The 23,456-nt window shown below is 37.9% G+C and overlaps 3 protein-coding genes across 4 annotated transcripts; all 3 read left to right on the top strand.

Moving 5' to 3' along the window:
• Nucleotides 1-1,596: 1,596 nt before the first annotated feature.
• Nucleotides 1,597-23,345, top strand: LOC108665313 (innexin inx2). Of its 2 annotated transcripts, none has more exons than XM_018152051.2 (3): nucleotides 1,597-1,665; nucleotides 15,908-15,990; nucleotides 18,348-23,345. In XM_018152051.2, the coding sequence occupies exon 3, from the start codon at nucleotides 18,364-18,366 to the stop codon at nucleotides 19,588-19,590; it is 1,227 nt and encodes a 408-aa protein (XP_018007540.1). In that variant the 5' UTR covers nucleotides 1,597-1,665; nucleotides 15,908-15,990; nucleotides 18,348-18,363; the 3' UTR covers nucleotides 19,591-23,345. The 2 variants fall into 2 exon arrangements, with proteins under 2 accessions (XP_018007540.1, XP_047741144.1); XM_047885188.1 differs by lacking the exon at nucleotides 1,597-1,665 and adding an exon at nucleotides 1,739-1,889.
• LOC108665314 (innexin inx2) lies at nucleotides 5,162-9,975 on the top strand. The gene is made up of 2 exons (XM_018152052.2): nucleotides 5,162-5,722; nucleotides 8,307-9,975. Exon 2 carries the CDS (start codon nucleotides 8,315-8,317, stop codon nucleotides 9,506-9,508), a length of 1,194 nt encoding a protein of 397 aa, XP_018007541.1. The 5' UTR covers nucleotides 5,162-5,722; nucleotides 8,307-8,314; the 3' UTR covers nucleotides 9,509-9,975.
• LOC108665311 lies at nucleotides 10,595-18,357 on the top strand. Its single transcript, XM_047885161.1, has 5 exons — nucleotides 10,595-10,852; nucleotides 11,009-12,232; nucleotides 14,337-14,512; nucleotides 15,908-15,957; nucleotides 16,905-18,357. Exons 2-5 carry the CDS (start codon nucleotides 11,017-11,019, stop codon nucleotides 18,124-18,126), a joined length of 2,664 nt encoding a protein of 887 aa, XP_047741117.1. The 5' UTR covers nucleotides 10,595-10,852; nucleotides 11,009-11,016; the 3' UTR covers nucleotides 18,127-18,357.
• Nucleotides 23,346-23,456: the final 111 nt, after the last annotated feature.

Genomic DNA, 23,456 nt, shown 5'->3' with positions numbered 1-23,456 from the left:
ATTATACCTACTCGTAAACCCACAAGCATCCGGCCAACAAAAGATGCATTAGCTTCAAACTAATTTACATCGTAAAGTACCATTCACATAAAGCAGAAACCAATGACAGCGTATTTTTTTAGAACTATTAGAACAGAAGGTTACCTTTTTACGTACTGGAATATAATTAGTCGAAAATTCACATGTGTACTTCTATGATCCTGTAGTTGACAACTTGTTTTATAAGCACTCTTAGTACCGTAACGAGTACGCCTGAGAGTGTATTTTACTAAAAACATAATAAATAAAAAATTAATAGACATCGTATTAATTTACAAATACTCGGGTAAAATTTGCATTAAAATTATATATTACTCATCATATAAACTAGTAATATTAGGAGTCTCGGTATTGCGTCGCGTTAAGTCAAGCTATAATATATCCAGTATTAACCTCGGTACAGTCACTGACAAAGAATATTTACGGAAGGACCCAAAGCAACTGTGAAATGCCAGGGGCGATCGACTTGCAGCGAGACGCGTTTTTTGTGCAGTCGAGTGAAAATTATTACGAAGGTGAGCATGAACCTTACACTAATCTCAGCGACTATTTTCTGATGGCACTATTCCTCTCCCATAAACAATTAGCAGAAGCAATGTCAATCATTAGCATTTCATTCGGTTATAAGATGATTTGCATAACATTTTTGTTATTCATGTATATAAACGGCTTAGTGTGCCTACAGAGAATTTATATATATATATGTACAACCAATAGTGAGGAATGCGAAGCTAATTGTGTTGTTAGCCTATTAAATTTTTGGAGGCTTGGATCTAAGTACGATAGAAAAGTTCGTTAGCATTGGATTGTTACAAGAATGATCAGGAAACAGGTTTCTGTGTGTACTATTAGAAAAAAACATTAATGGTTATCTTTTTCGATTAGTAACTTCTTACCTGAGTCACCGAAAACCCAACACCCGAAGGTTCGGTCACCTGAACATCAGTGATTAAGATCTAAACGTCGGAAAAATGGGGAAATAACTTCGATCTCTTGTGATAAGATCTTCAAAAGGTTTTTCTCCTTCCTGACCCGAAGCAATCAGTTATATAACTTGATGAGATGAAATATAAAATTGGTACATATTTAAAAATTGTTAATGAAAAATATATAGCAAATAAAAAAAATTGATTTGTTCCTCATAAGATATCAAAAAGTTTCCGAGGCCAACTGTTTGGCGTAAATCAAATATAAACGGGTTATGTCCTTTAATTAATTATAACGTGATAAAGTAGAGGATTTAAGTTCCAATATATTTCTCTAGAGAACAATGTGCTTGCATGGAGTTACGGGTATTTGCTTGCTATTTAAGCAATATAAATTGCCCTTTGCTATGAGGATATTCATATGTATGAAAGGTAATGAATTAATTATTGATGCTAATCTGTTGCTTAGATTGGAATTTGTGAGACGAAAGCGTAAACATAGTTAATGAGTCCACAACTAAGCTACTCATTATTAACTGATGCGATATGCATTTAGCTACAGCCTTTGTCAAATGTAGGTACCAGATGTCACTAGATAAATAATTCATCAGCTCCACGGCGGAGTCCTGAGCGTCCGGACAGAGCTCGTGAACAAGCAAGCTCCTAGCCTCAGTGGTCTTTGTGGCGTCGAAGTGAGAAGGTGGGTGTTCTTGTGATCTCTACTGCTGGATTATTATCTTGCCAGCGTTGAAATTATTGTTGATGCCCACGTGTTTACCCAAAATCAAATGTAATCTGTGAAATTGTGGTGAAAGTTTCTTCTTGGGTTATTTTAAGTGAAGTTACGCGATTTCTACATGTGAATGTCAATGGTTTCTCCGCTGACTCGCGACAAAAAGCTTGTTCCCTGTGCTAACGCTGTCGGTGAGGGCGCTCTGTACAGGCGAACTGTAGGATGGATGAACGGGAGTTGGTCGAGCATGTGGAGCTGTAGTTTCTAGGATTAATATTGTCAACTGCATTTCGCATGACTCGATGCCCTTCTATACTCTTAAATATCTCATGGTATAGTTGTGGTTTCTGCATGTTAGGTATACGGATTTCGGGCCTGAAAATATTTTTCTGCTACTCATTTGTGACTAAATTTTGGCGAAATTTCTCGTATTTTAATGTGTATGCATCCAGTATTAACTGCTAGGATGGTGAGATAAATGTTACTTTAGACTCGACTCGAGGATAAATATGATACATATCGGGGAATCACGGAAAGTTTTACAAGCACCTCTGACGCTGCTACCAAAATTACCGAATGAAAAACACGAGAGAAGTTGTGGCAATATTTCAAGTTTAAAAATTAGGAAGTCGTTGCTGGTACCTAACTTGGGAAGGAATGGTGACTGACAGTGACCACGAGTCTCCAATCGCATTCTATACGATATAACAAATATATACTTGAACGTGCTCTTCTATACTTTAGGCACTTCGTCTATATCGTTACATTGGCGGCATAGTAGTAACTTATCATTTTCAATTTTACGCAAATAACGCAATACTCGACTTCGTCGACTAAAATTATCAAAACTTTTTACGTGTGATTTCCAATCTAAATGACCGCGGAATGTGACGTCTGATGCGTACTTCTATAGGTACCTATATGTCTATAGGAGTAAAGAAGGGAAATCTTTAAACAAGTATACGGAATTTGTCGCCGTGTTTCACATTTTGTTGCAAATCTGCGGATTGGAATAAGACATCGAACTACAAGACTTGTATTTTATATAAATCATTATGTGAGTGTAAATTGTAATGGCAAACCTAGTTTCTATTTAATTACTCATTCATATTTTCCGATTACGTGCAGAATGCAGCGATTTTTTTTTTGTCTCATTTATTCTCCAACCGTTGTACAAATTGAATTTAAACCACATTCCGATAGTTATGTGAGTTTAGAATAGCGGTTTCACGCTGTTTACAATATTCTTGTTTACCATGGGCTGTTTACCAATCTTGACATGACATGAATAATATTTTTCTTAACATTATTTTAGCTGTGTCTCCACTATATTCTCATTACTTATTCTCAATAGCCCAGTTCTGAACAGATTTAATTTAAGCACGAAAAATTCCTACGCCCGTTAAATTTAGCTCTGAAAAATGTGGGCGTGGATTGATCTTGGGATTCTTTATTGTTCAATACGTACATGAAAGAAAGCAGTAACTCCTATCGCTGACAGCGTTGATGATGCCGCTCTTGATCTATTGATTTGAGACCTTCAATGTCAGTTAACCGTCATGTGGTGCTTCACAAGTTCACTACACTAATAAATGTTTTCTCTTCATATATTTTAAAGCGATATGAGTGTGACAAGTTTTATCTAGTACTGAAGCAGTTATCAACATATCGAGTACGTATATCAATTTTCTAATACGACAGACTTGAGACATTTTGCTTGGTACTGACTAAACTGTTGACAAGAAATTCCATCCGAATCCTGAAGTATTAATGCAGTAAGTTAGAGCGCACCTTGAATTCTTCTTTATTAATAATAGTGATTATTGCATGGGATGACCTGCGGTGGTATATATTTTCTCGAATGTAACAAAATGCATGCTTATAATAAAAAAAGATAACACAAATGGATTAGAAAACTTTTTATCGCCTAATAATTTATTTTTTATTCCGTCATAAGATTCACAAAATTTTTATTACGTAAACGGTTCTCAAGCTACTGTGTGATAGTGTCACGTTTTGGCTGCTGCTGAGATCTTGAAACGACATGCAATCGAGATTTAAAAACAGTAATGTTGAGACAATTGTTATGATAGAGGAGACTGAAAGTAATGGTTATCTCTGAAGTAAACGACTCTGTAGGCATGTATATCTTGGTGTTATCTTCATAGGACGAGTTGCTCGTCTTTTCTTCTCTCTCATCGCTGTTCTTTGTGAAGCGGTTGCCAGTATGGCCGGCTAGAAAGGTGAGCTGCGTCGGCAGCTGCGCAGGCGAGCGACCAAGAAGGCTGTGCCCGAGTTAGGCCTAAGCGACCGCACACGCTGCTACCTTCACAAAAAAAATCCTACTACTGCAAACCCTCGTACTAATCAAAACAGATTCCTACATTTAAATTTGATAGTTTTGAATGAATCTTAGATAAGGTATTGTGATATTCTTGTAACGTAAATTCAACATCATAGTGATGTTTATCTTGAAATTCGCTGTTGCGACGATAAGTGAAAAACCCTACTTTTCTGTTCAAATGAGCGAGTTGAGTTTTAGCTAATGTTGGACGAGTGACAGCGGTCTAAGTAGCATATTTACCCAGATCTCTTACTAAGATCTCTAATGTGATTTCTTGATAAGGGTATTATGTTTAATTTAGCCTTGCAATCCCTCCCTATTACTCGTCGAAAGTAACATGTTCAAAACAATTGAAATAAAGATTAATTTTTCAGTTTTTAGTGAAACACCGCAATTTAAAAAGGCCAGTGGTTGATTACTCAATTATATATAACCGTTTCCAGGCTCAATAATCGATTCGAAGTTTTATGTTATTGCATCAACAGATCTTGAGCAATCTTTATGCGCCTCCGGCATGTTACTAATAAATTTCGCCTCTATCATGAATCCGTCGTCGAGTTATAATAGTTTTAATCTTGATTCGATCCGAGAACTTCATTTCTTCAACCGATTTCTCGAATCTGAAGACAGCGTCTCTAATACTTTTGTCTCAAGATCGAATTTTTTATGCTGAAAAACTAAGCCGAGTTATATTTTTTTGCATGGCTTTTAAGTTGTGTTTCGTACTGACATATACTCAAGTGTTAATCATTTAACAATATGTTCTAACTAATCGATCTGATCTTAAAATAAATCTTGTTATGTACACGATTTACCACAAGCTCAATTTTAGATTAATTGTAGTCAACGTGATAAATAGTGTATAGAAGCGTTTAAAATTTATGAGTAATTTTGATGTAAATAATTTGTTAACTAATTTATTTAACACAATCGTACAATTAATATACTAATTTTCGTTCTTACTAATATTGGGGTTGATTCGTATAATTTGTTATGTTCGCCAATTTGTTCGTATTTTACATAAATTATCGAGGAACCCAACTTCTTTGTCTAGAATGTTCGATAATTTCTCGTGCATATTGCATACGGATTTTTTTATATACCGTATGCCGCGCACCGTCGCGAAAATATTATCCTGATGATACGCGTGGAGCATTATAGCTGGCACATTTTTCGTTAATGATAATTTAATTTCGTATTACAAATTTCTCTGAATCGCTTTTATTATTCGTTGATAACTTGAAAATTGCTTTGGCGTTAGTGCAGACTTGTTTGATTAGCTTCACTTGGCCTGTACCTGCCTACCTGCCTATTATAGCTCCCTTCCGGCGTACCCATGAAAATCGGACGTTTAGCCCTAATTTTTTTGGCCGTAGCGCGACCAACTGCCTTCCAGATAAGCGCATTAGCCTATGACCAGCGTGACGAACCTGCTTTGTTTTAAGCGTGTTTTTTGCCGCGTATGTACGACAAATAAATTGAAACCTCCTTGTTTTTCATCTTCTGAAACATTAGTAGATATTTCATTTCAGTGGAAAGAATCTTCCAGCCTCATTTGGTGTTAGGCAGCTGCCGAGTGCGTCGCGTTGTGTTTGCTCTGTGCTGACTTGTGGAACATAAAATTTGAGTGCCTGGAATTGAACTCATCTAGTGCTTGCTCTTGAAGGATCTTGTTTTGAGGTGAGTTGTAGCTCATAAGCATGCTGTACATGAGCGTGTAATGTAGTCTGTAGTAACTTGTACTTATTATGGTAAATCAAATAGAGTAATTATTTAATACATAAGCGTATGTTCGTGTAGCATTCATAAATGGAACGTACTGAGATTAGTGGTATAAGTATACAAATTTTATCCTTCAGTCAAAACTTCTTTGTAGCGAGTTGCAAAAATTAATTATTTGTCTTACTATGATTTAAGATTCGTGCTTGTGTAGATTTATCGATCTTTTGGACTCCTTAATCTTTACTGTAGCGCGAAAAGTTATTTATTTTCTTCATAGTACTGAAACCCAGCGTCTAATTGCAATATTGAATGCAGTTTAATTGAGTGTTGCCATTCACAGTGGTTTACGAGATCATCGGGTTAAAGGGCTATGTATATACATATTATCATAAGCTAACAAGAAAAGTCCCTGGTTATTAATAAAGATTATAAATTTATTCCATAGCTTTGTGCATTTTTGGTATTTCATTTATTATTTTTTTGGTTAACTCACATCTTTATGTTATCGGTAAAATATGCCCCCCGAATATTTTAATGCAAGTTTGTTTCGATTCGATTTCTCTGATTTCTCTTTAATTTGTTACGTTGATACTATGTAAAGAGTGAAATAATTACATACCTTTTATACAGTGGGCAAAATTTTTTATTCACAAGTTTTCGAGACGGAAATTCGGTGCTAAATAATCGGCTACGTCTATTAAACTGTAATTTTTAATGGACAATAGTCATATATAGTGCAGGCCATTAAAAATCCGAATCAAGTTTCATAAATATTACTTCGTCTTCCAACTGGCAGACGGAAATTCGGTGCTAAGTAATCGGCTACGTCAATTAAATTGTAATTTTTAATGGACAATAGTCATATATAGTGCAGGCCATTAAAAATCCGATTCAAGTTTCATAAATATTACTTCGTCTTCCAACTGGCAGACATTCATATTGCAGTCATTTGAGTCATTTCGTGATCTCTGAAACGCAACCACCAGATATATCCATCATGACCAAATCCAAGTCATGATTTGAGATTTTTGTCCTAAATTTTTGTGTAATTTGTGTAATTCAACTTAAAAGTTCATGAAATGCATTTCAAAGATACAGTCCTAAGAAAACGCCCACGAATGAGTGACTGGAATGAGGGGAGCAAAGTGCTTAGACTTTTTAGCCTGTTGATATTTTGGCTACTGATATAAATTGAAATCTTATCGTATTTTCAAACTCTATCCGGTAACTATAAAATAGGTAAAACACTTTCGGTATGTTACTTTTAAGTAAATGACTTTACTCAAAAATGACTAGGTACATTCATTTCTTCGAAACTTGCGACGAAAAACTGAAAAATGTTTTTAATGGCCAGCGCTGTATGCATCTAACTTTCTTTTTAATTTGAAATGGTCTAATATATCAAGAGCTTTGATTTATACTCTTATATATAATTAATATTTTCTTAATGCCTTACCTTATTTAGTTAACAATTTTTCCATTCATTGCCTTCAGCCGATGAACTTGAAGAGTAATAAGTTTAAAAATAGTAGCATGATTAGAATTTAGGTGCAATTGAGGAAAGTTGGAAATGAATTGGGTAGATGTTTCTATTTGCCGTCAAATGTTACTTTTTTATCAACTATTGTGCAGTGAAATGACTGCAATATTTATGCTTGTGCATTTATATTTCTGTTCTAAACCTGTAATTGTTTATAATTCAGAACTAAAGTAATGAGTTGAAGGTTTTCAGTATAGACAAAACTGTTTACCTTGTCAAAGATGATTGCTAAACGTTTCATTGACTAAGGTTACCAAGCAGCATGAACTATTTGTTGTGATAGATCAGTTCATATTGACTACCCAAATTATATATTTATAGACACCTGCAACTCACGAAATGAGGAATGCTGCTCACTTTGTAACACTGAACCTGAAGTCTTTCAAAATTTTTCTTATCAAAGAAATACCTACTTTGTTTGTTAGTTGCTTTCAAGAGATACTGATTTGTAGGTACATAATTTAGTGCTGAACTTGAGTTCTTTGAAATGTGCTTCTGGGTAAAAATATTTTGTAACGTATAATCCTCATGTTTTTGTCCTCACAATGACGATTACTGGAACTTTATATGTGATGCAGCATTGGTATCGAATGTTCACTGCACCTCTAATTTTGCTTTTTCCTTCGATCAGTTCAGTTTTATCAGTGAATGCTAACATTTCTATGCTCGTAAAAGTCACACTGAAAATAATTCACTTTAATACAATTATTCAGTTGGAATCTCTATAACTAACAAACGGCTGGAAACTAAGTAACTGAATAACGAAAAATATAATTCTTTATTTGTCTCACTTTCAATCTATCTTTCGAACCTTCAAACATTTGAATACACTAAAGCTCGATTAAATATAATTTTGTTGCCAGAAATTTAACCGTCAAGTTTTCTAGTTAGCGATCGAAGCTGAAAGCGCCATAACCTATTTGTGATATTTGTTCTAAGTACTTTTATCGGATAACTTTGTTTTGCACGTTGCCTTATTTAAAACATATACTCATTCCGCAGATTCAACGATGGGCGGACCAAACCCCGTGTTTCGATCGTTCAACCTCCTGCAGCAATTTTCTCAGCTGGTGACCGGTGCCTTCTCCAGCAACCCAGTTACACATACGTCTCCCAGTGATGGCAGGATCCTGCGAATGCATTACCAATGGACGCTCTGGCTCTTACTCACAGGATTTGCTTGCGTGTATTATAACTGGTTTACAAGAGACATTATTGTTTGCGTGTCGCATTATAATGCTGATGTGCAGGTTCGTTTAGATTATCTCAACATCTGCACTTCTTACCCTTACATTCTTGACGAGGCGGGCAAGGTTGTCACCTTACTCTTCTACCGATACGTTCACTGGGTCTTGCTCCTGTTAGGCGCTCTATATTACATTCCTCGAAGACTTTCTAAAGATCACGAAAACGTCAAACTCAAACGATTGTTTGAATATTTGAATGCCAATGGACATCAATACGAGGGAGCTGAAAAACAATTGGTTGATGCTACAGCCAAATACATGGTAGTCAATATGAAAACTCACGACTCGCTGTTCATGAAGTATTGGATTTGGAACGTCGTTTCGCTTGGCATTGATGTTTTCACGTTCTACTTCTTAGACTGGTTGCTGTTAGGCAAATTCTCAGCCTTGGGATATGCATCTTATCCTTACTATCGTGACGGAGAATACCAACTGGATTACATTTCGAAAACTTTTCCTCCATTCGTCGAGTGCACCATTGGAATGTCACATGAACTGAGCAATAAGCGTGTTGAGAAGTACGGTTGCCATTTAACTGCGATGGAGATCTACGAAAAAGTGTTTTTCGTTCTTTGGTTCTGGTTGATCATTCTAATGGTTTTAACTTCTGTGTACACTGTTTTCCTGGGTTTATTCTACAATGCAAAAACACGAAATTTAATCTTGAGATTCTCCAAACCCATGAATGCTACGGTGTCATCACGAAAAGCGATAGACAATCTCTCAAGGTACTGCAAGGCTGGTGATTATTTTATACTCTACAAACTACGACAGCACTTTGCACACAAAGATTTCTTCGAATTACTGCGCCGCATTTGCGATGAAGAATTCCGAGATCGTGTGCTCATCGGCCTCAAGAAAGAACACCCGATGTACACGAGCGTCATGGAAGAAGACGACGTTATTCTTATGGGCTCACCTTCACGGAAGACTAACACAGGAATATTGGTTGATTAGACTCAAACCACGTCTTGACTGCGAATATTTTTTGGTGCTTGAGTATTAGAAACCCAAATGACGTTTTGTTAAAATCATGGCTTAGTCACATTTAATGTTTAACAATGCCATGCCTGGAGGAGCCGGCTAAGCTCAACTTAAGCTGACGGTTGTGCTTTTAAGAATTGCAGTGTAAATTTGAAAAAGAGATGTTATTGTTAAAACTAAGTGACAGTTGTTGAAGTATTTTTTACGCTCGGTTATTTTGACTGGTCTACGGACGGATTTCACTTTTAATTAGACTTGTAAAATGTCTTCTTTTTAGATTCACAAAGTAGAAACATTTGTGCCACAGCTCCTTTAACCCACTGGAATTCTCTTGTACATATTTTAGACTTAAGCGCACTCGAGTTTCTGGCGAAATTCTTCTCAGCGTAAAATAAGTTTATACTGTTGTTTCTTTTCCTAGTAGTAAATATTGTCTTATTTGTGTACTTTCATTGTTCATCTTGTTGACATAGCACCCCGAAAAAAATACCGCAGGAAGCATTGATGTTTAAGGGCTTCTATTGCGGCATCAGGAAAAATTCTAGCCTTTCTGATAGCCAAAAAGTATTCAAAGTTCTCATTCTCATTTAAGTTGTGTGACAAATTTTTTAAAACTTGAATTTTTATTTAATGTGCAAATTCACATTTTGTTGCTTGTCCATGGTTCCTGATGCCGTAACAGTTCCCTTATTACATCGGTGCTGGGGCTCGACAAACCCCCGGTTTTCCAGTCAGAACTTCTGAGGTAGACACGCACTCTGTAGATTGATAACCCACCAGTGCTATAATATACCTAGTCTTTTTAAAACTCAAACGAGCCATTATATAGGTTTTAACTTGGAGCGTCGCAGTTCAATTATAATTTTTCAACTTTTCTATTAAATTCCTGTAAAATCTTTCAATTTTGATAAATAATTCTACCTACGAAAAAGTGTCACGTGTTCTTTACTCTCACCGCGTTTCAGTTTGTCCTTTATAGTTCATTGACATATTTTCTTATTGTGCATACTGGTGCCATATTGTCTTTATATGCATTTTAATTTTGATACATTCCACGTAGTAGAACATTTTTTGAGGATAGGTTTTATTCAGCTTCGGCTTTAAGCCTCAATATTATCTGTTTTACTGAACGTTATAGTCTAATAGAATGTTTACTAGCGTAACATGCCATTTTGTAGGAAATAATTTTCGATAACGAAAAATTAACTCAATATATTTGTTCAATTTTTTTCTACAGTTTAGTTTTTTTATTTTTATTGAGAGTACGGCAAGGACTTCGTCCGATCTCTTTTTCTGCTTCATCTCGTCAGCAATAAGGCAAGTATCGTGGAATATATATTTATGATAACGTGTGTGTGTGTGTGAACATACTTTGTTTCGCATAATTCATACCAATCTCCTCGAGAGTTTGTGAAAATATCTACTAAACTCAATCTGGAAGTGAAGTGATCTGACTTGAATTTACTTTTCCAGGTCCCAAAATGGCCATCGCTGGAGCTACTACGACTGGCAACATCGTCAGTCAAGTTGTTTCACAAGTCGTCAGGGTCGTCAAAAAAAAGAAGAACTCCCCTCCTCCATCCGACTGTTTCGTCCTCCGAATGCACTACAACTATGGCTTCTACCTCTTCGGTTTTCTGTTTTGGGCCACGTTTCACTCGTGGTACGCTAAAGACCCGTTGACGTGCGTTAGTCATTTCAACGCTGAAGGCCAAGTTCGCGTTGATTACCTGAATTTCTGTATGACTTACATCTACGTTCCCTCAGACGATAACCCTGAAAAAAGAAGATATTTGTTCTTCTACCGATGGCTTCACTGGTGCATGTTGATCATTGCACTTGCTTACTTCATGATCCGCAAGTTTGCCAAGTCATTTGAAAACAAGAAACTGAGGAAGCTGCTCGCCGATGTAATTCACACTACTTCAAGCTATGACCCGAGTAGTGAACGAGGACCTGTGGAAAAATTAGTTCTCTATTTGTCTGGTCATCTGAGGTCACACAATCCTATTTTCCTCAATGCTGTCCTCTCTGTGATATTTGCCCTTATTGTTGACCTCCTCTCATTTTGGTTCGTTGATTACCTTCTGCAAAATCGTTTCTACAATTACGGTCTGATGGCATTCAATACTCCTCGCGACACTATCAATTATTCGGATTACATTTCTCGCATCTTCCCGCCATTTGCCAAGTGTACCATCGGCGTGCAGCACATGCTTACTGCTAAACGAGAAGAGACCTTGGGCTGTCACTTGGGCATCATGGAAGTGTACGAGAAATTATTTTTCTTCGTGTGGGTGTATTTGGTTGTCGTAGTACTGGTCACTATTGGGTATTTGATCAACCTTGCATTCTATTTCCATCCCTATTATCAGCAGCTGGCTCTCAAACCCCAACGCCCTGTCCTTGCCGAAGACGACAAAGATGTTGAAAAGAGATTAGAAAAAGTTCTGAAAAGGTGCAAAGTTGGAGACATCTACGTGTTGAAGAAACTGAAAGCTCACCTCTCGAATACTAGATACTACATGTTGCTGTGCAGATTGAGCGATCCTTCCCTCGCCGATGTTATCAGCCACGATCCCACTACGCTAAAAATTAACAACCGGCCTTCTAAACAAGTCGTACCTCAAGGAAAGCCTGGGATGATGGGTAATCAGGGCATGCAGGCTTACATGATGATGAATCGAGGCCAGAAAGGCATGCATTAACAAGGAAGCGTTGTAAATCTTGACATTTTATGCACAAAACCTACTACATCTGCTGTCATATGTATCTAAAGTAGAGCAGACACTTCGATTGTTGATTGTTGTACATAATTTTAGGCTAAATAAAATGTTATGCGAGCTTCATGAACATACTAAGATCGCGTGTTGTTATCTCGCACATCGTCCTGCCATTATTCTTTAATGATTTTACTGACAATTTGAGGATATGTTTTTAAATGCTTTCATAACCTACCGACTGCTTCGTGTTGAAATGTTATTAGCTTTGTAAAACGCTCGTATTTTCGTCGATTGATACTAGTTAATCTATCCCAATCTGCTAATGTTTAAACTGAAAAATATGCAGTTCAGCATTATCTGCTATAGACGACGATCAATCACCTTTGTCTTGGATTTCATTCCTCGAGGTGCTAGTTTTAAAATATTTATTTTTAAAATGTCGATTCAGACATTTTCCTTTGCCATTTTACTGAGACAATTTTGCGGTTTTTAGACCAGTTGTGACATTTAATTTTTTCTTGCCGTAGGCTTGCTTGTTCAAAACTTCTAGAAACTAATGCTGTATCTATGTAAAATATTATTATTAATAAATTTAAAGCTACTTTCATGTTGTGCTCCTTACCCTTCGCTTCTCATTTCATTGGATCGCGCGTGGAAGTAGGCTTATTTCATTGAAACGTCCTAACAGGCTCCGAATCATCGATATTTCAATGTAATATAAGATGATCTCCAGGTAACAAAGTCCTCCGGATTAGATGCGTCTCGTGTGAAGTTAACACTTGCTCGTGAGCAGCTTGTACCGCACCACCAAGGAACCGTTTAATTAGTGATAGTAGCTAGGATTCAGCAGTTATCGTCTCGTCGCATCTTAACAGTTCCCGGAATGTAGGGATAGGTACTTTTAACCCGTCGACAATAGGGAGATGATGCCTTTATAATATTTCTCATTTTATGTTGGACTGGATGTATTGATTTTACTTATTGCTTCTGATCGCGTAGAAAATACGACGTTCCTTTGTACCAGCTTCGATTTTTCGAGATTCCTCGTATGGATCCATTTTCATCGTGTGCGAGGGCGATTGACCAGAAAAACTCGCTTATTACCTATAAATACTAGAAAAATTTAAAAATTTGTATGATGGTAACGAGGTATATATAGAATCGGCTCGGCTTATTTCTTTTACTCGGAGTACGTAATTTGTCATCACGGAGCGCTGTGGCTTCATGATAGATTGTTCATACTTGGTTTAATTACCCGAGTGCCACATCGCCAAATCGCACACGCCTCTAAGAAAAGCGACTGAAAATTATTATTTTTCCGTTTTACATGGTACCTATGCATTGAAAACTCTAGGGAACGCCAAAATCGTTACAAAACACAACCAAAAACCGAATGACTGGAATGAGCCGTACCTTGGGATGAGAATCTCGCTAGAAATACATGCATCGAGCAAGTTTCGAAGAAGTCATTCAACAAAGCTTGTCGCATGTGTCGCGCTTGTTGCTCTGTGAAATGCCGCATTATGGAGAGTAAACGATCCTCATTATAGCTACCATGTTACCTACTCTACCTGCGGTGCGAATACTGGTAAATGAATGGCTTTCGCTTTGCTTTAATTTGATTCTGGGCATTGTTAAATTACTTAAAAGTACTATAATGAACATAATTGGTTACGTTCTTTTGATTTCGCTAATTCTGTTGATGCCCATCGAACATTTTTCGAAAAAAAATCCATTGTATTCAACAAGCTATTTTGCGGTGGTCTGTTTTCGTTTAAAATAAAGTGTAAAAACATATCTGATCATGGCTTTCAGCGACTTCGTTTTAACTAAAGTAAAAACAATTGATCTTTAATAAACAATCGGGCTCCATATTTTTAAATCTTGTTCTTGCGTGTCTCGAGAGTTTTTTTCATGAATAATGACTTAAAGGAGATGGTGCCCCATCTTAGACCAGGTGACTTGGTATTTGTAATACAATTAACTTACTGATACGTCGGGTCAAGGGTCAACGAACTTTTTCTCACTGTAATAATAAGAATCTTAAGGCCCTGAGATCATGACGCCATTTGGCGCAGGCAACATGAGCATGGTGTTCATGACGAGTGCGGGCAACATGAGCATGATGTTCATGACGAGTGCGGTTGACGAGTGCGGGCAACATGAGCATGATGTTCATGACGAGCGCGGTAACATGAGCATGATGTTCATGACGAGTGCGGGCAACATGATCATGATGTACATGACGAGTGCGGTAACTTGAGCATGATGTTCATGACGAGTGCGGGCAACTTGAACATGATGTTCATGACGAGCGCGGTAACATGAGCATGATGTTCATGACGAGTGCGGGCAACATGATCATGATGTCCATGACGAGCGCGGGCAACATGATCATGATGTTCACTATCATATTCTAGAACCCTCGACGGGCGTATGAACAAACGCTGCGAGCTTCAACCGACCACCGAGCCATATTTCCGCTATTTCTCGGTCATGATAGAATAAATAGCCATCAAACGCTAGATGATAAATTGTTGATGAATGCTCGGTATTCATTCTGAAAATTGAACTGAAAACCTCGACAATTATCATTATTCACTTTTCTATTGTAGTTTTTGATCTTTACGTCATAATTTGTCGCTTGTGTGAACTGTGGTACCGTAATCACGAAGAACGCATGACATGAAGACCATGCTACTCGTGTTTTCCTGCCAACTGAATAAAAATATGAAGAATACTAAGTCGCAAGAATATCGATGTACGAATATTTTTTAATTATTTGAGTACTCGCATGTTAATTTCCACCAGTATATAGATTACGTCGAAGTATATACTATATAGACTAATTTCAGAAGAGAATATAGATTGTAAACTCGATTAGTTTCGGGCTTCTTAATCAACAGTGGTCAGTCAACCTTTAAGCTCGGTCTTGTACTCGGCTCACGCAGGCTCAAGTGATGTTCTTCACTTAGCGATTCGAGTTACGACTAACATAATATACTAGGAATACGACTCATGAAAAATCGTTGTTTATTGTAACTCGTCACTGCCTGACACACTTACCGCTGCGCGAATTTAAAAATTCAATTCGTGATAAGTCGGCAGTGTTTCCTCGTAAATCGTTTCGTCTTCCATTGCACCTGCTTGAGAATTAATCGCTACCAGCTAATGGTAGTGGAGTTGGTTTTCACTTTTCAAGGAAACAGAATATAACGTTGAAAATAGGCACAACAGTTGATATGCATTGAACAATTCAATGGAAGAATTGACGTGCAATTAATCTACGCAGGATTTAGGCTTTGCTTGTATCTGTTTACTTCATTATCAAAGCTGAAAGTATTTTTTAAACCTTTCGAGGAAATTTATTGATATTATGGTTCTTTGGCGTTAGGGCTTATCAATAATTAACTGGGAAAACATTTTAATTGGTATCCTTCTAATACGATGCTAACGATCAATAGCGTTAGGGCTCATCTATAATTAACCGAACAATAATTTTAACATTTTTTGAACAATCATTTCAATAGGTATCATTTTTGGACGATGTTGACACTCATTGACGTTGGGGCTCGTGTATAATTAACTGAACAATGATTTTAATTTGTTTCTTTCTTAGACGATGTTAACGATGAATTTTTGTGTGCAGGACGTGGAGTATTCGTCAGGACTAAGAAGAGGAGGCACGGGAGCCCCACGGTTTACTTCGTCACTCAACACGTCGTCCTAAAGGTGAGTCAGTCGATCTACGTTGCCTGTAATTCAATCCAAATTTATTTCAATTACTCACTACCTCCATCTCCTTGTAAATTTATCTTGGGGCTGTCGAATTAAGAGGTTTTAATTGTCCTCTGTGCTAACTGATTTCAATTTAGACATGTGTTGAAAACCCGGCATCTGTACCTTACATACTACATGTTCATTAGAGCTTCCCCTTGCGCTAAATACTTATTCGGGCAAATAGTAGATCTGCTATTATTTTACCTATTTCTAAATCCCGGTGAATTCTTGTTATGACAGGTTCATTGTAGGCGCTGCATTACTGTGAAGATCAATTCATTTCTTACTCTTCTTTATTCACTTTGTTATGAGTCAGTTCTAAGCTCTCTCGACTGTTCAAAATCGCCTTGTAAATTGATGTTCGCAGTCATAAGACTATTGCTTGATTACTCTGCTAAGGATGCTATTATTCAAAATAGATATAGGAAGTAAATAACTTACTATTGTTTGCATATCTTACGCTAATCGGCAACGTTTTTCACCGTACAAAATTAATTTAATTTTTGATTCCAAAGGCAAATGTCCTTTATAATAAGTGCTTTAAACTATTACATTTTACTCCCGATTGTTGACTCCCCCTTTTAAAGTTATGATGGAAGTAGTAGAAAATATGAAAAAATCTGTATTCCATTATTAAAACAATAGCTACAGTTGCATATGCATTTAATGAAATGTAATTAATTTATTCAATTGAATAAACTCTTTTGCAGTGTTTTATGGGACGTATGAAGACGGTAATTTAATCCGTGAGGAGAATGCCATTTATTTGTCATTGTGTTAAGACGAGGAAACAAAAACTGAGAACCTCAGCACTTGGGGGAGTGATAGAGCGTACCAGTAATTTAGACTTCTCTATCTCTTTTCAGAGATAAAATCATGGGTATGCCCGGACAAGGTGGCAGGTCGTTCGACATTATTCGACAAATCGTTGGAAATGTGGTTAATATCTTCAATAAGCGCCCTACTGTTTGCACTGCGCCTTGCGATGGCATGGTACTTAAGATGCACTACCAGTGGACCTTTTGGGTGATGCTTGGAGGTTTCTCTGCCATCTGGTACTCATGGTTCCACAGAGACGTGATCACGTGTGCATCGCACTTCAATGCAGAAACTCAAGTCAGATTAGACTACATCAACATTTGTTTATCCTATCCATATATAGAGGTTGGATCTGATCGGCGCTACCTACTCTTCTATCGATGGATACATTGGGTTCTGCTTATATTAGGCGCTTTGTATTACATACCGCGGAAAATATCGAAAAATGCGGAAAACCCAAAAGTCAAAAAGCTCTTCGAAGACCTGGCCGTGGGAGTTCACAGATACGATAATTACGAGAGGGAAATGGTTGACCGGGCCGCCCGTTACATGGCTTTCAATATCAAAACTCACAACGCTCTTTTCTACAAATACCTTTCTTGCAACGTCATCGCTCTCGCTATAGACCTATTTGCCTTTCATTTCCTCGATTATGTCTTCCAGAACAGATTTCTGAAGCTGGGTTTTCAGTCCTATCCCTTCAACCGAGACCCTAAGACTTTCACTGACTACATGTCTCAGACTTTCCCTCCATTCGCTGACTGTGAATTGGGCGTGGAGTCTCAGCTCGTGAACAAGCGAACAGAAAAGCTCGGTTGTCACTTGACCGTCATGGAGCTCTACGAGAAGATTTTCTTAGCCCTCTGGCTCTGGCTCATCCTATTGACGATCCTTACTTCCCTCTACATCGTGTATCTCTTCTTCTTCTGGAGCCCCTGGGCCCGCCTCCACATTCTACGAGTCTCAAAACCTGTGAATGCAAAAGACACCGTCCGAAACACTGTAGTGAGCGTCCTTCAAAACTGCAAAATTGGCGATATTTACCTGCTCTACAGACTGAGGCAGCACTTCAGTCACGCTCGCTATTATGATCTCTTGACGAAACTTTCAGATCCTGATTTCTTAAGAATGTTCTTGGATAACGTGAGCATAGATCACAAAGGTGGTGGACAACAAGACCTAAGACACCGAAACAAGGCTCCTATGATAAAGAGTCCTGGCAAATACGACCTGTACACGAAGCCCAACAAGGGCATTCTTGTGGAGTAGTATATGGTGCACATGACGCGAGAGGATATTCGCAGGTATTATCTCGTTGCATTTGTCGTTTATGTTACGCGTATTCATGTTGCGAGAACTGGCTGGCAATAACGAAAGAAGTTCTAAATTACTGGTACCACTGTCACTCGAGTCCCGTTTTTTCCGTTCAGGCTGAGGGGGAAGTTCACTTTGTTTGGCTCTGAATGTAATGACTGTGATGTATTTTTCAGGGCGTGTCATTCAAAAATGGCTATCGTAGGCCACGGAGGGACGGATATCGTTCGACAGTTGGTCGGCAATGTGGTGAACATCTTCAAGAAGAAACGAGCGCCTTGTACATCTCCGTGTGATGGTTTTGTTCTTAAAATGCATTATCAGTGGACCTTCTGGTTATTGCTAGCCGGCTTCTCGTTTGTTTGGTATTCGTGGTATCACAGAGACGTTATCACATGTGTGAATCATTTCAATGCTGAGACTCAAGTAAGACTGGATTATATAAACATTTGTCTTTCGTATACATTCGTTGAAGAGCCGGGCCAGGAAAGGAGATACCTTCTTTTTTATAGGTGGATTCATTGGACCTTGTTAGTTCTTGCTGCATTCTATTACATCCCTAGAAAGTTTTCCAAGAACTCTGAGAATCCTAAAGTGAAAAAACTTATTGAAGATCTGGCGCTGCACAGTGCTCGCTACGACCACGCCGAGAGGGAGCTCGTCGAGCGAGCTGCCCGCTACATTGTCCTCAACCACAATACCCACAATGGCATCTACTTCAAATTCCTTGGCTGTAATGTTATTGCTCTGCTTGTCGACATATTCTGTTTTCAAGCATTGGATTTCGTGTTCCAAGGACGTTTTATTAACTACGGATGGATGGCCTACCCGTATGAACGAGATCCTGTCAACTTCTCAGATTACATGTCAAGGACATTCCCTCCCTTCGCTAAGTGCGAGCTGGACCCCCACAACAAACTTGTTGCCCGGCGTACCGAGACTTTAGGTTGCCACTTGACCGTCATGGAACTTTATGAAAAAGTCTTCCTCATCATCTGGGTTTGGTTGATTATTCTAACGACTGTAACGTGCGCGTATCTCATTTTCCTCGGATTCATGTGGCTGCCGTATTTCCGTCTGATGATACTGAAGGTCGCCAAGCCCCCAAATGCCAAGGAGACGGTCTCAAACACCATCATGAGCGTGCTGAACTGCTGCAAGATCGGCGACGTGTACCTCTTGTATCGCCTCAAGCAGCATCTCAGCCACGCCAGGTTCTATGAGCTGCTCACGAGACTCGATGATCCAGAGATGGTCCAAATGATGACCGAAGATCCCGCCGACCGAGTCGTGCAGGCCAAGAATCAAGACAACTTACGGCACCGGCAGCCTAAGATGACTGCCGCCACACCCAAAGGGAAGTTTGCAAACCCAGCAGAAATATTCATACCTGGAACCAATGGTTATCTAGTGGAGTAAAGTCATATGAGTATTGTGTAGTTGTGAGACCGAAATTGTGATTTTGCATGTCAATTTTTTATCTGGAAACAAAGAGTAAAAAGGATACAAAAAATAATAATAACTCAGTGTTTAAAGTGCTGTTGTTGTGTGCATGGAGCTCTTACATGAATTACTTGAAGTGTTCAACGCTCTTCACACACGTTGGTGGTTTGGCCTCCTGCCATATCTTGTCTCATTAGCTTAGCTAGCCTCGTATATTTTGATACGAGCTTTTGAACGGAATGCTCAGGTTAGTCCATTTTTTATTTAAAACTAAATCAATGGAAATTTATTTCCTATCATTCAAACAACATGGAATGTGAAGTACTATCTAATTTCTGCTGAACCTACCGTTTATTAATGCTTGTGTTTGTAAAATGCTAAAAAATGTCATATGATACCTTGTTGAGAAATATTTTATTTCATGTTTAAATTTAAAGCCTCTAGTTGCTAAATTTTGCAAATATCAGAAGGCAGTTAAACCTGACAATATATTCCAAGCGAGCTTATAATATGATATAAGATTACGAATTCGCTACAATGTAAAGATTAAATAACATTTAGTGCGTTTGCTGATTGCTAAATCTAAGTAACTCTTATGGATATTTTCTAACTTATTATTTCCCTAGTTTAAAATTATTCTCAAGATTATCTTACCTTTTTAATGTCTAAGACTCTTTGGTTACACGTGTCTTTTGAAATTCTACGCGCCAATTGAGGGTATTTAAGCCTCCCATCTCATGTTAATGTGTAACCATTGTTTGGCATTTGTTTGATCGTAATTAAGTAGTCTGTGATAAATAAACTCTCCTGATGTTTGATCTTTGACGCGTCCCGTTCTGACTTGTTATTCTTGTGCCACCGCGTTCAAATTTATACCTAAATATTCATTCTTACATTCAGCTCACAGAACGAAATGCCACGTCACTAATATTATTTTGTGAGGCGCTATGATGTTCTTGAAATCGTGAACTCGATGTCTTCTTTAGCAATCTGTTTTTTTTTTACTTTTTCAGTCAAAATCAATATGCCAACTAGAACATGGCCTAGAAATTCATGAAACTTTCGTTCTTTAATGGCATAACTTACAAGTTACTCATAATGGAGAACTGATATTCTGAGATTTTATTTTTCTGTTTTGCTGTACACGTCTAAAAAGCAATGGAAGACTCTACAGTCCAATTTTTTATTGATTTCGATTCTGACATGAATGGGTTTCCATTTTATTTATTGTTTCGGAAAGATACCTACTGTTTGTGACGTTACAATTGTTTTTGTTGTGACTTGGAAATGAGTTGTGCACTCAGTTCGAGATAATCGTTGAAATTATTTGTTGATTCATCAGGTTTTGCATGAAGTTTTTAACGTTATCGTTCCATTATATTGGAGTTCGTATAAGGAAAAACGTATTCAAGCTACTATTCAAATTAGAGTCACCATCGAACAAATTTCTTTTATTAGACATTATAACTACTTACGTTTGTTATATATATTTAATAAAAGTCGTACATAATAATATTATTATGTATGTCTAACAACGGACGAGTGTTTTGTGAGAAATTTCAACTATATGTCACCGGTCAATATGTTTCTAATTAATTAGTCAGGGCTCCCAATGTTGAACGATTTCCGTACCTTTTCAAACCAATACCTCCGAGCGTTTTGAGATTTTTGTGAAAAGGCTTCATCGGAACTGATAGCAGAATACCACTGTCGCAAGTTAATGTCTTGGATAGGATATAGTTCAGTCGGTATTTCGAATCTTGATGCAGTAAGACCGAGTTATTTTAGGCGAATGCGTTACATTTTTCAAATACTCATTTTTTTAAGTACTTTACCGTCCGTCAACTGCCTCGACAGTTGGGCCTTCTCGTGAGTCCCTGCTTCTTTATCACAATACAGCACCTTTTTCCTTGCTCCTGCGTCTGACGTGAGCCAGTGTGTTCCTCTATTATTCAACGGATTAAACTAGTACAAGAGTTGTGTTAATTATTTTTCAAAGTTAATGTCCATGGCGTTCGTCAGAAAAACTAGGAATTGATCATTTTTCCTGACGCCGAATTGTGCCAATGTTTTGTGTCCGGGCTACGGTCTTCTATTGTTCCAACCGCAGGTTTTTTAGCACTTTCGTAGACGTTTGTCCAAGCTGTAAAAGCCCATGATAATATCCCTTCGTTTAAGGTCTTCATAATGAAATTTCAGATAAAACGAAAAACAGTAATCTTCTCGCTTAGCAACATTCAAAAACTTCACTCATTGCCACTATTTTCTATTCATCGCGAAAATTTCGTTGAATGCTTTTGTGATAATTTTGTTTTATTTATTCAGTCTCGAATCTCTATCAGAATCTTGTGATACTTTTCTGTCATCGCGACTTGCAATGCAGCTCAATGTTGGCAGTCACCTGCGACTGAGTTTGTTGTAGTAAAATTCTTAGTGCTGTACAGTATTACGAGTAATACATCCAACTCCCACAGTTACTTGTAGCTATATGCTCCGTTTAAATTTCAGATTCAGCACTGATCATCACCTCCTACTCCATTGTCATCACAACCATCATGTTTCATCCGTCATTTCATCTGCAACATCATATTCATTAACTAAGTCTATCTTTCATTCCCATTTTTCTTAGCACTAAAAAATTGTCGCTAAACGGGAACAAATGTTGACACTCGTTTTCCGCGTGCAAAGGAGAAAAAAATATAATCCTATTTCTTTAGTTGTGTGAGCTAGCTGATGTTAGAGGTCAGACAGTGCAACCATCCCTTATAGCAATGCATTTGGTCCGCATAAATACGACCCAGATGAGGATGTATTTCTGTGGCGAATATATATGCCATCATGATGCTCGTATCTATGACAGTTGGCCTCAATATATATGCCATCATGATGCTCGTATCTATGACAGTTGGCCTCAATATATATGCCATCATGATGCTCGTATCTATGACAGATGGCCTCAGCTGGGCAGTGTGCGGCTGACTCGCATTTATGCATTGCACTCTAGCGCGCTCCTCTAACTTTATGCATTGCACTCTAGCTCTTCTAACTTCGTCGTGTCTCCTCCGGTGACAGTACATTTGCCCATGGTTCATAATTAGTTTAGTGAGATTTAGTGTTTTTTAGTGTTAACTAGCGCTAGATTTATTGCTGCATTGCGCCTTGCGTCATGACGGAGGTGCTGGCTGTAATGCTGGACATGAGGGACCAATATGCCTTGCAGCCAGCAGCAGGAGACTTGCCCTGCACACCCGGCATCGGCAATAATACATTCCTAAGAGGTTTTACTCGAGCTAATTGACTATTTTTATACCTTTTGTACCGTCATTGTAGCAATTGTCCTGGTGTGTTAGCGTAACTTCTACTAGTGTTTCACTAGAATAGAATTCGAAAGCTTTTGCAAGTTTTATTTTTGTTAGCCTCGTATTTGATGATAAAACTTCACCTCTCTATTACCGTCAACATCTAAACTCTTGGCTGTCTTCCTAATTAAAACCATATTTTCTCTGTCGCTTGGGCATTCGATCTGTTTACCTTCTTTTATTTCATGCATCTGAGCCTAAATTCGTGAAGATGATGCCACGCATGAGTTGAAACCAAGCTTCTTTTAGCGCGTTGACTTATTTTATGATCCGGTGTCACCAAGTCTCGTTTAGGTAGATTTACTTTTGACAAGCTTTCGTCCAGTTTTTTTTAAAATAAACGAACGGATTTGTAATAAAATTATGGTTGAATTTGTCTGATTTATTTTCCTGTTTAATATATTTTTACGTCGCTTCTTTAAGCTTTGATGGAGTTAATGGAGCTACAACTGAGGAAATGACGCTAGATGGGTCCTTTTTTCA

The sequence above is a fragment of the Hyalella azteca genome, unplaced genomic scaffold (assembly GCF_000764305.2).
Source record: "Hyalella azteca isolate HAZT.00-mixed unplaced genomic scaffold, Hazt_2.0.2 contig2102, whole genome shotgun sequence".
Taxonomy (NCBI): domain Eukaryota; kingdom Metazoa; phylum Arthropoda; class Malacostraca; order Amphipoda; family Hyalellidae; genus Hyalella; species Hyalella azteca.
The sequence above is the reverse complement of the archived record's forward strand: the minus strand, read 5'-3'. Positions and strand labels throughout refer to the sequence as shown.

Coding starts and splice junctions, on each gene's coding strand:
- LOC108665314 (XM_018152052.2), top strand. CDS start 8,315: ATGGGCGGACCAAACCCCGTGTTTCGATCGTTCAACCTCCTGCAGCAA.
- LOC108665311 (XM_047885161.1), top strand. CDS start 11,017: ATGGCCATCGCTGGAGCTACTACGACTGGCAACATCGTCAGTCAAGTT. Junction 14,513..15,907: donor TGATGTACATGACGAGTGCG/GTAACTTGAGCA, acceptor TTTTGTGTGCAG/GACGTGGAGTATTCGTCAGG. Junction 15,958..16,904: donor GGAGGCACGGGAGCCCCACG/GTTTACTTCGTC, acceptor ATCTCTTTTCAG/AGATAAAATCATGGGTATGC.
- LOC108665313 (XM_018152051.2), top strand. CDS start 18,364: ATGGCTATCGTAGGCCACGGAGGGACGGATATCGTTCGACAGTTGGTC.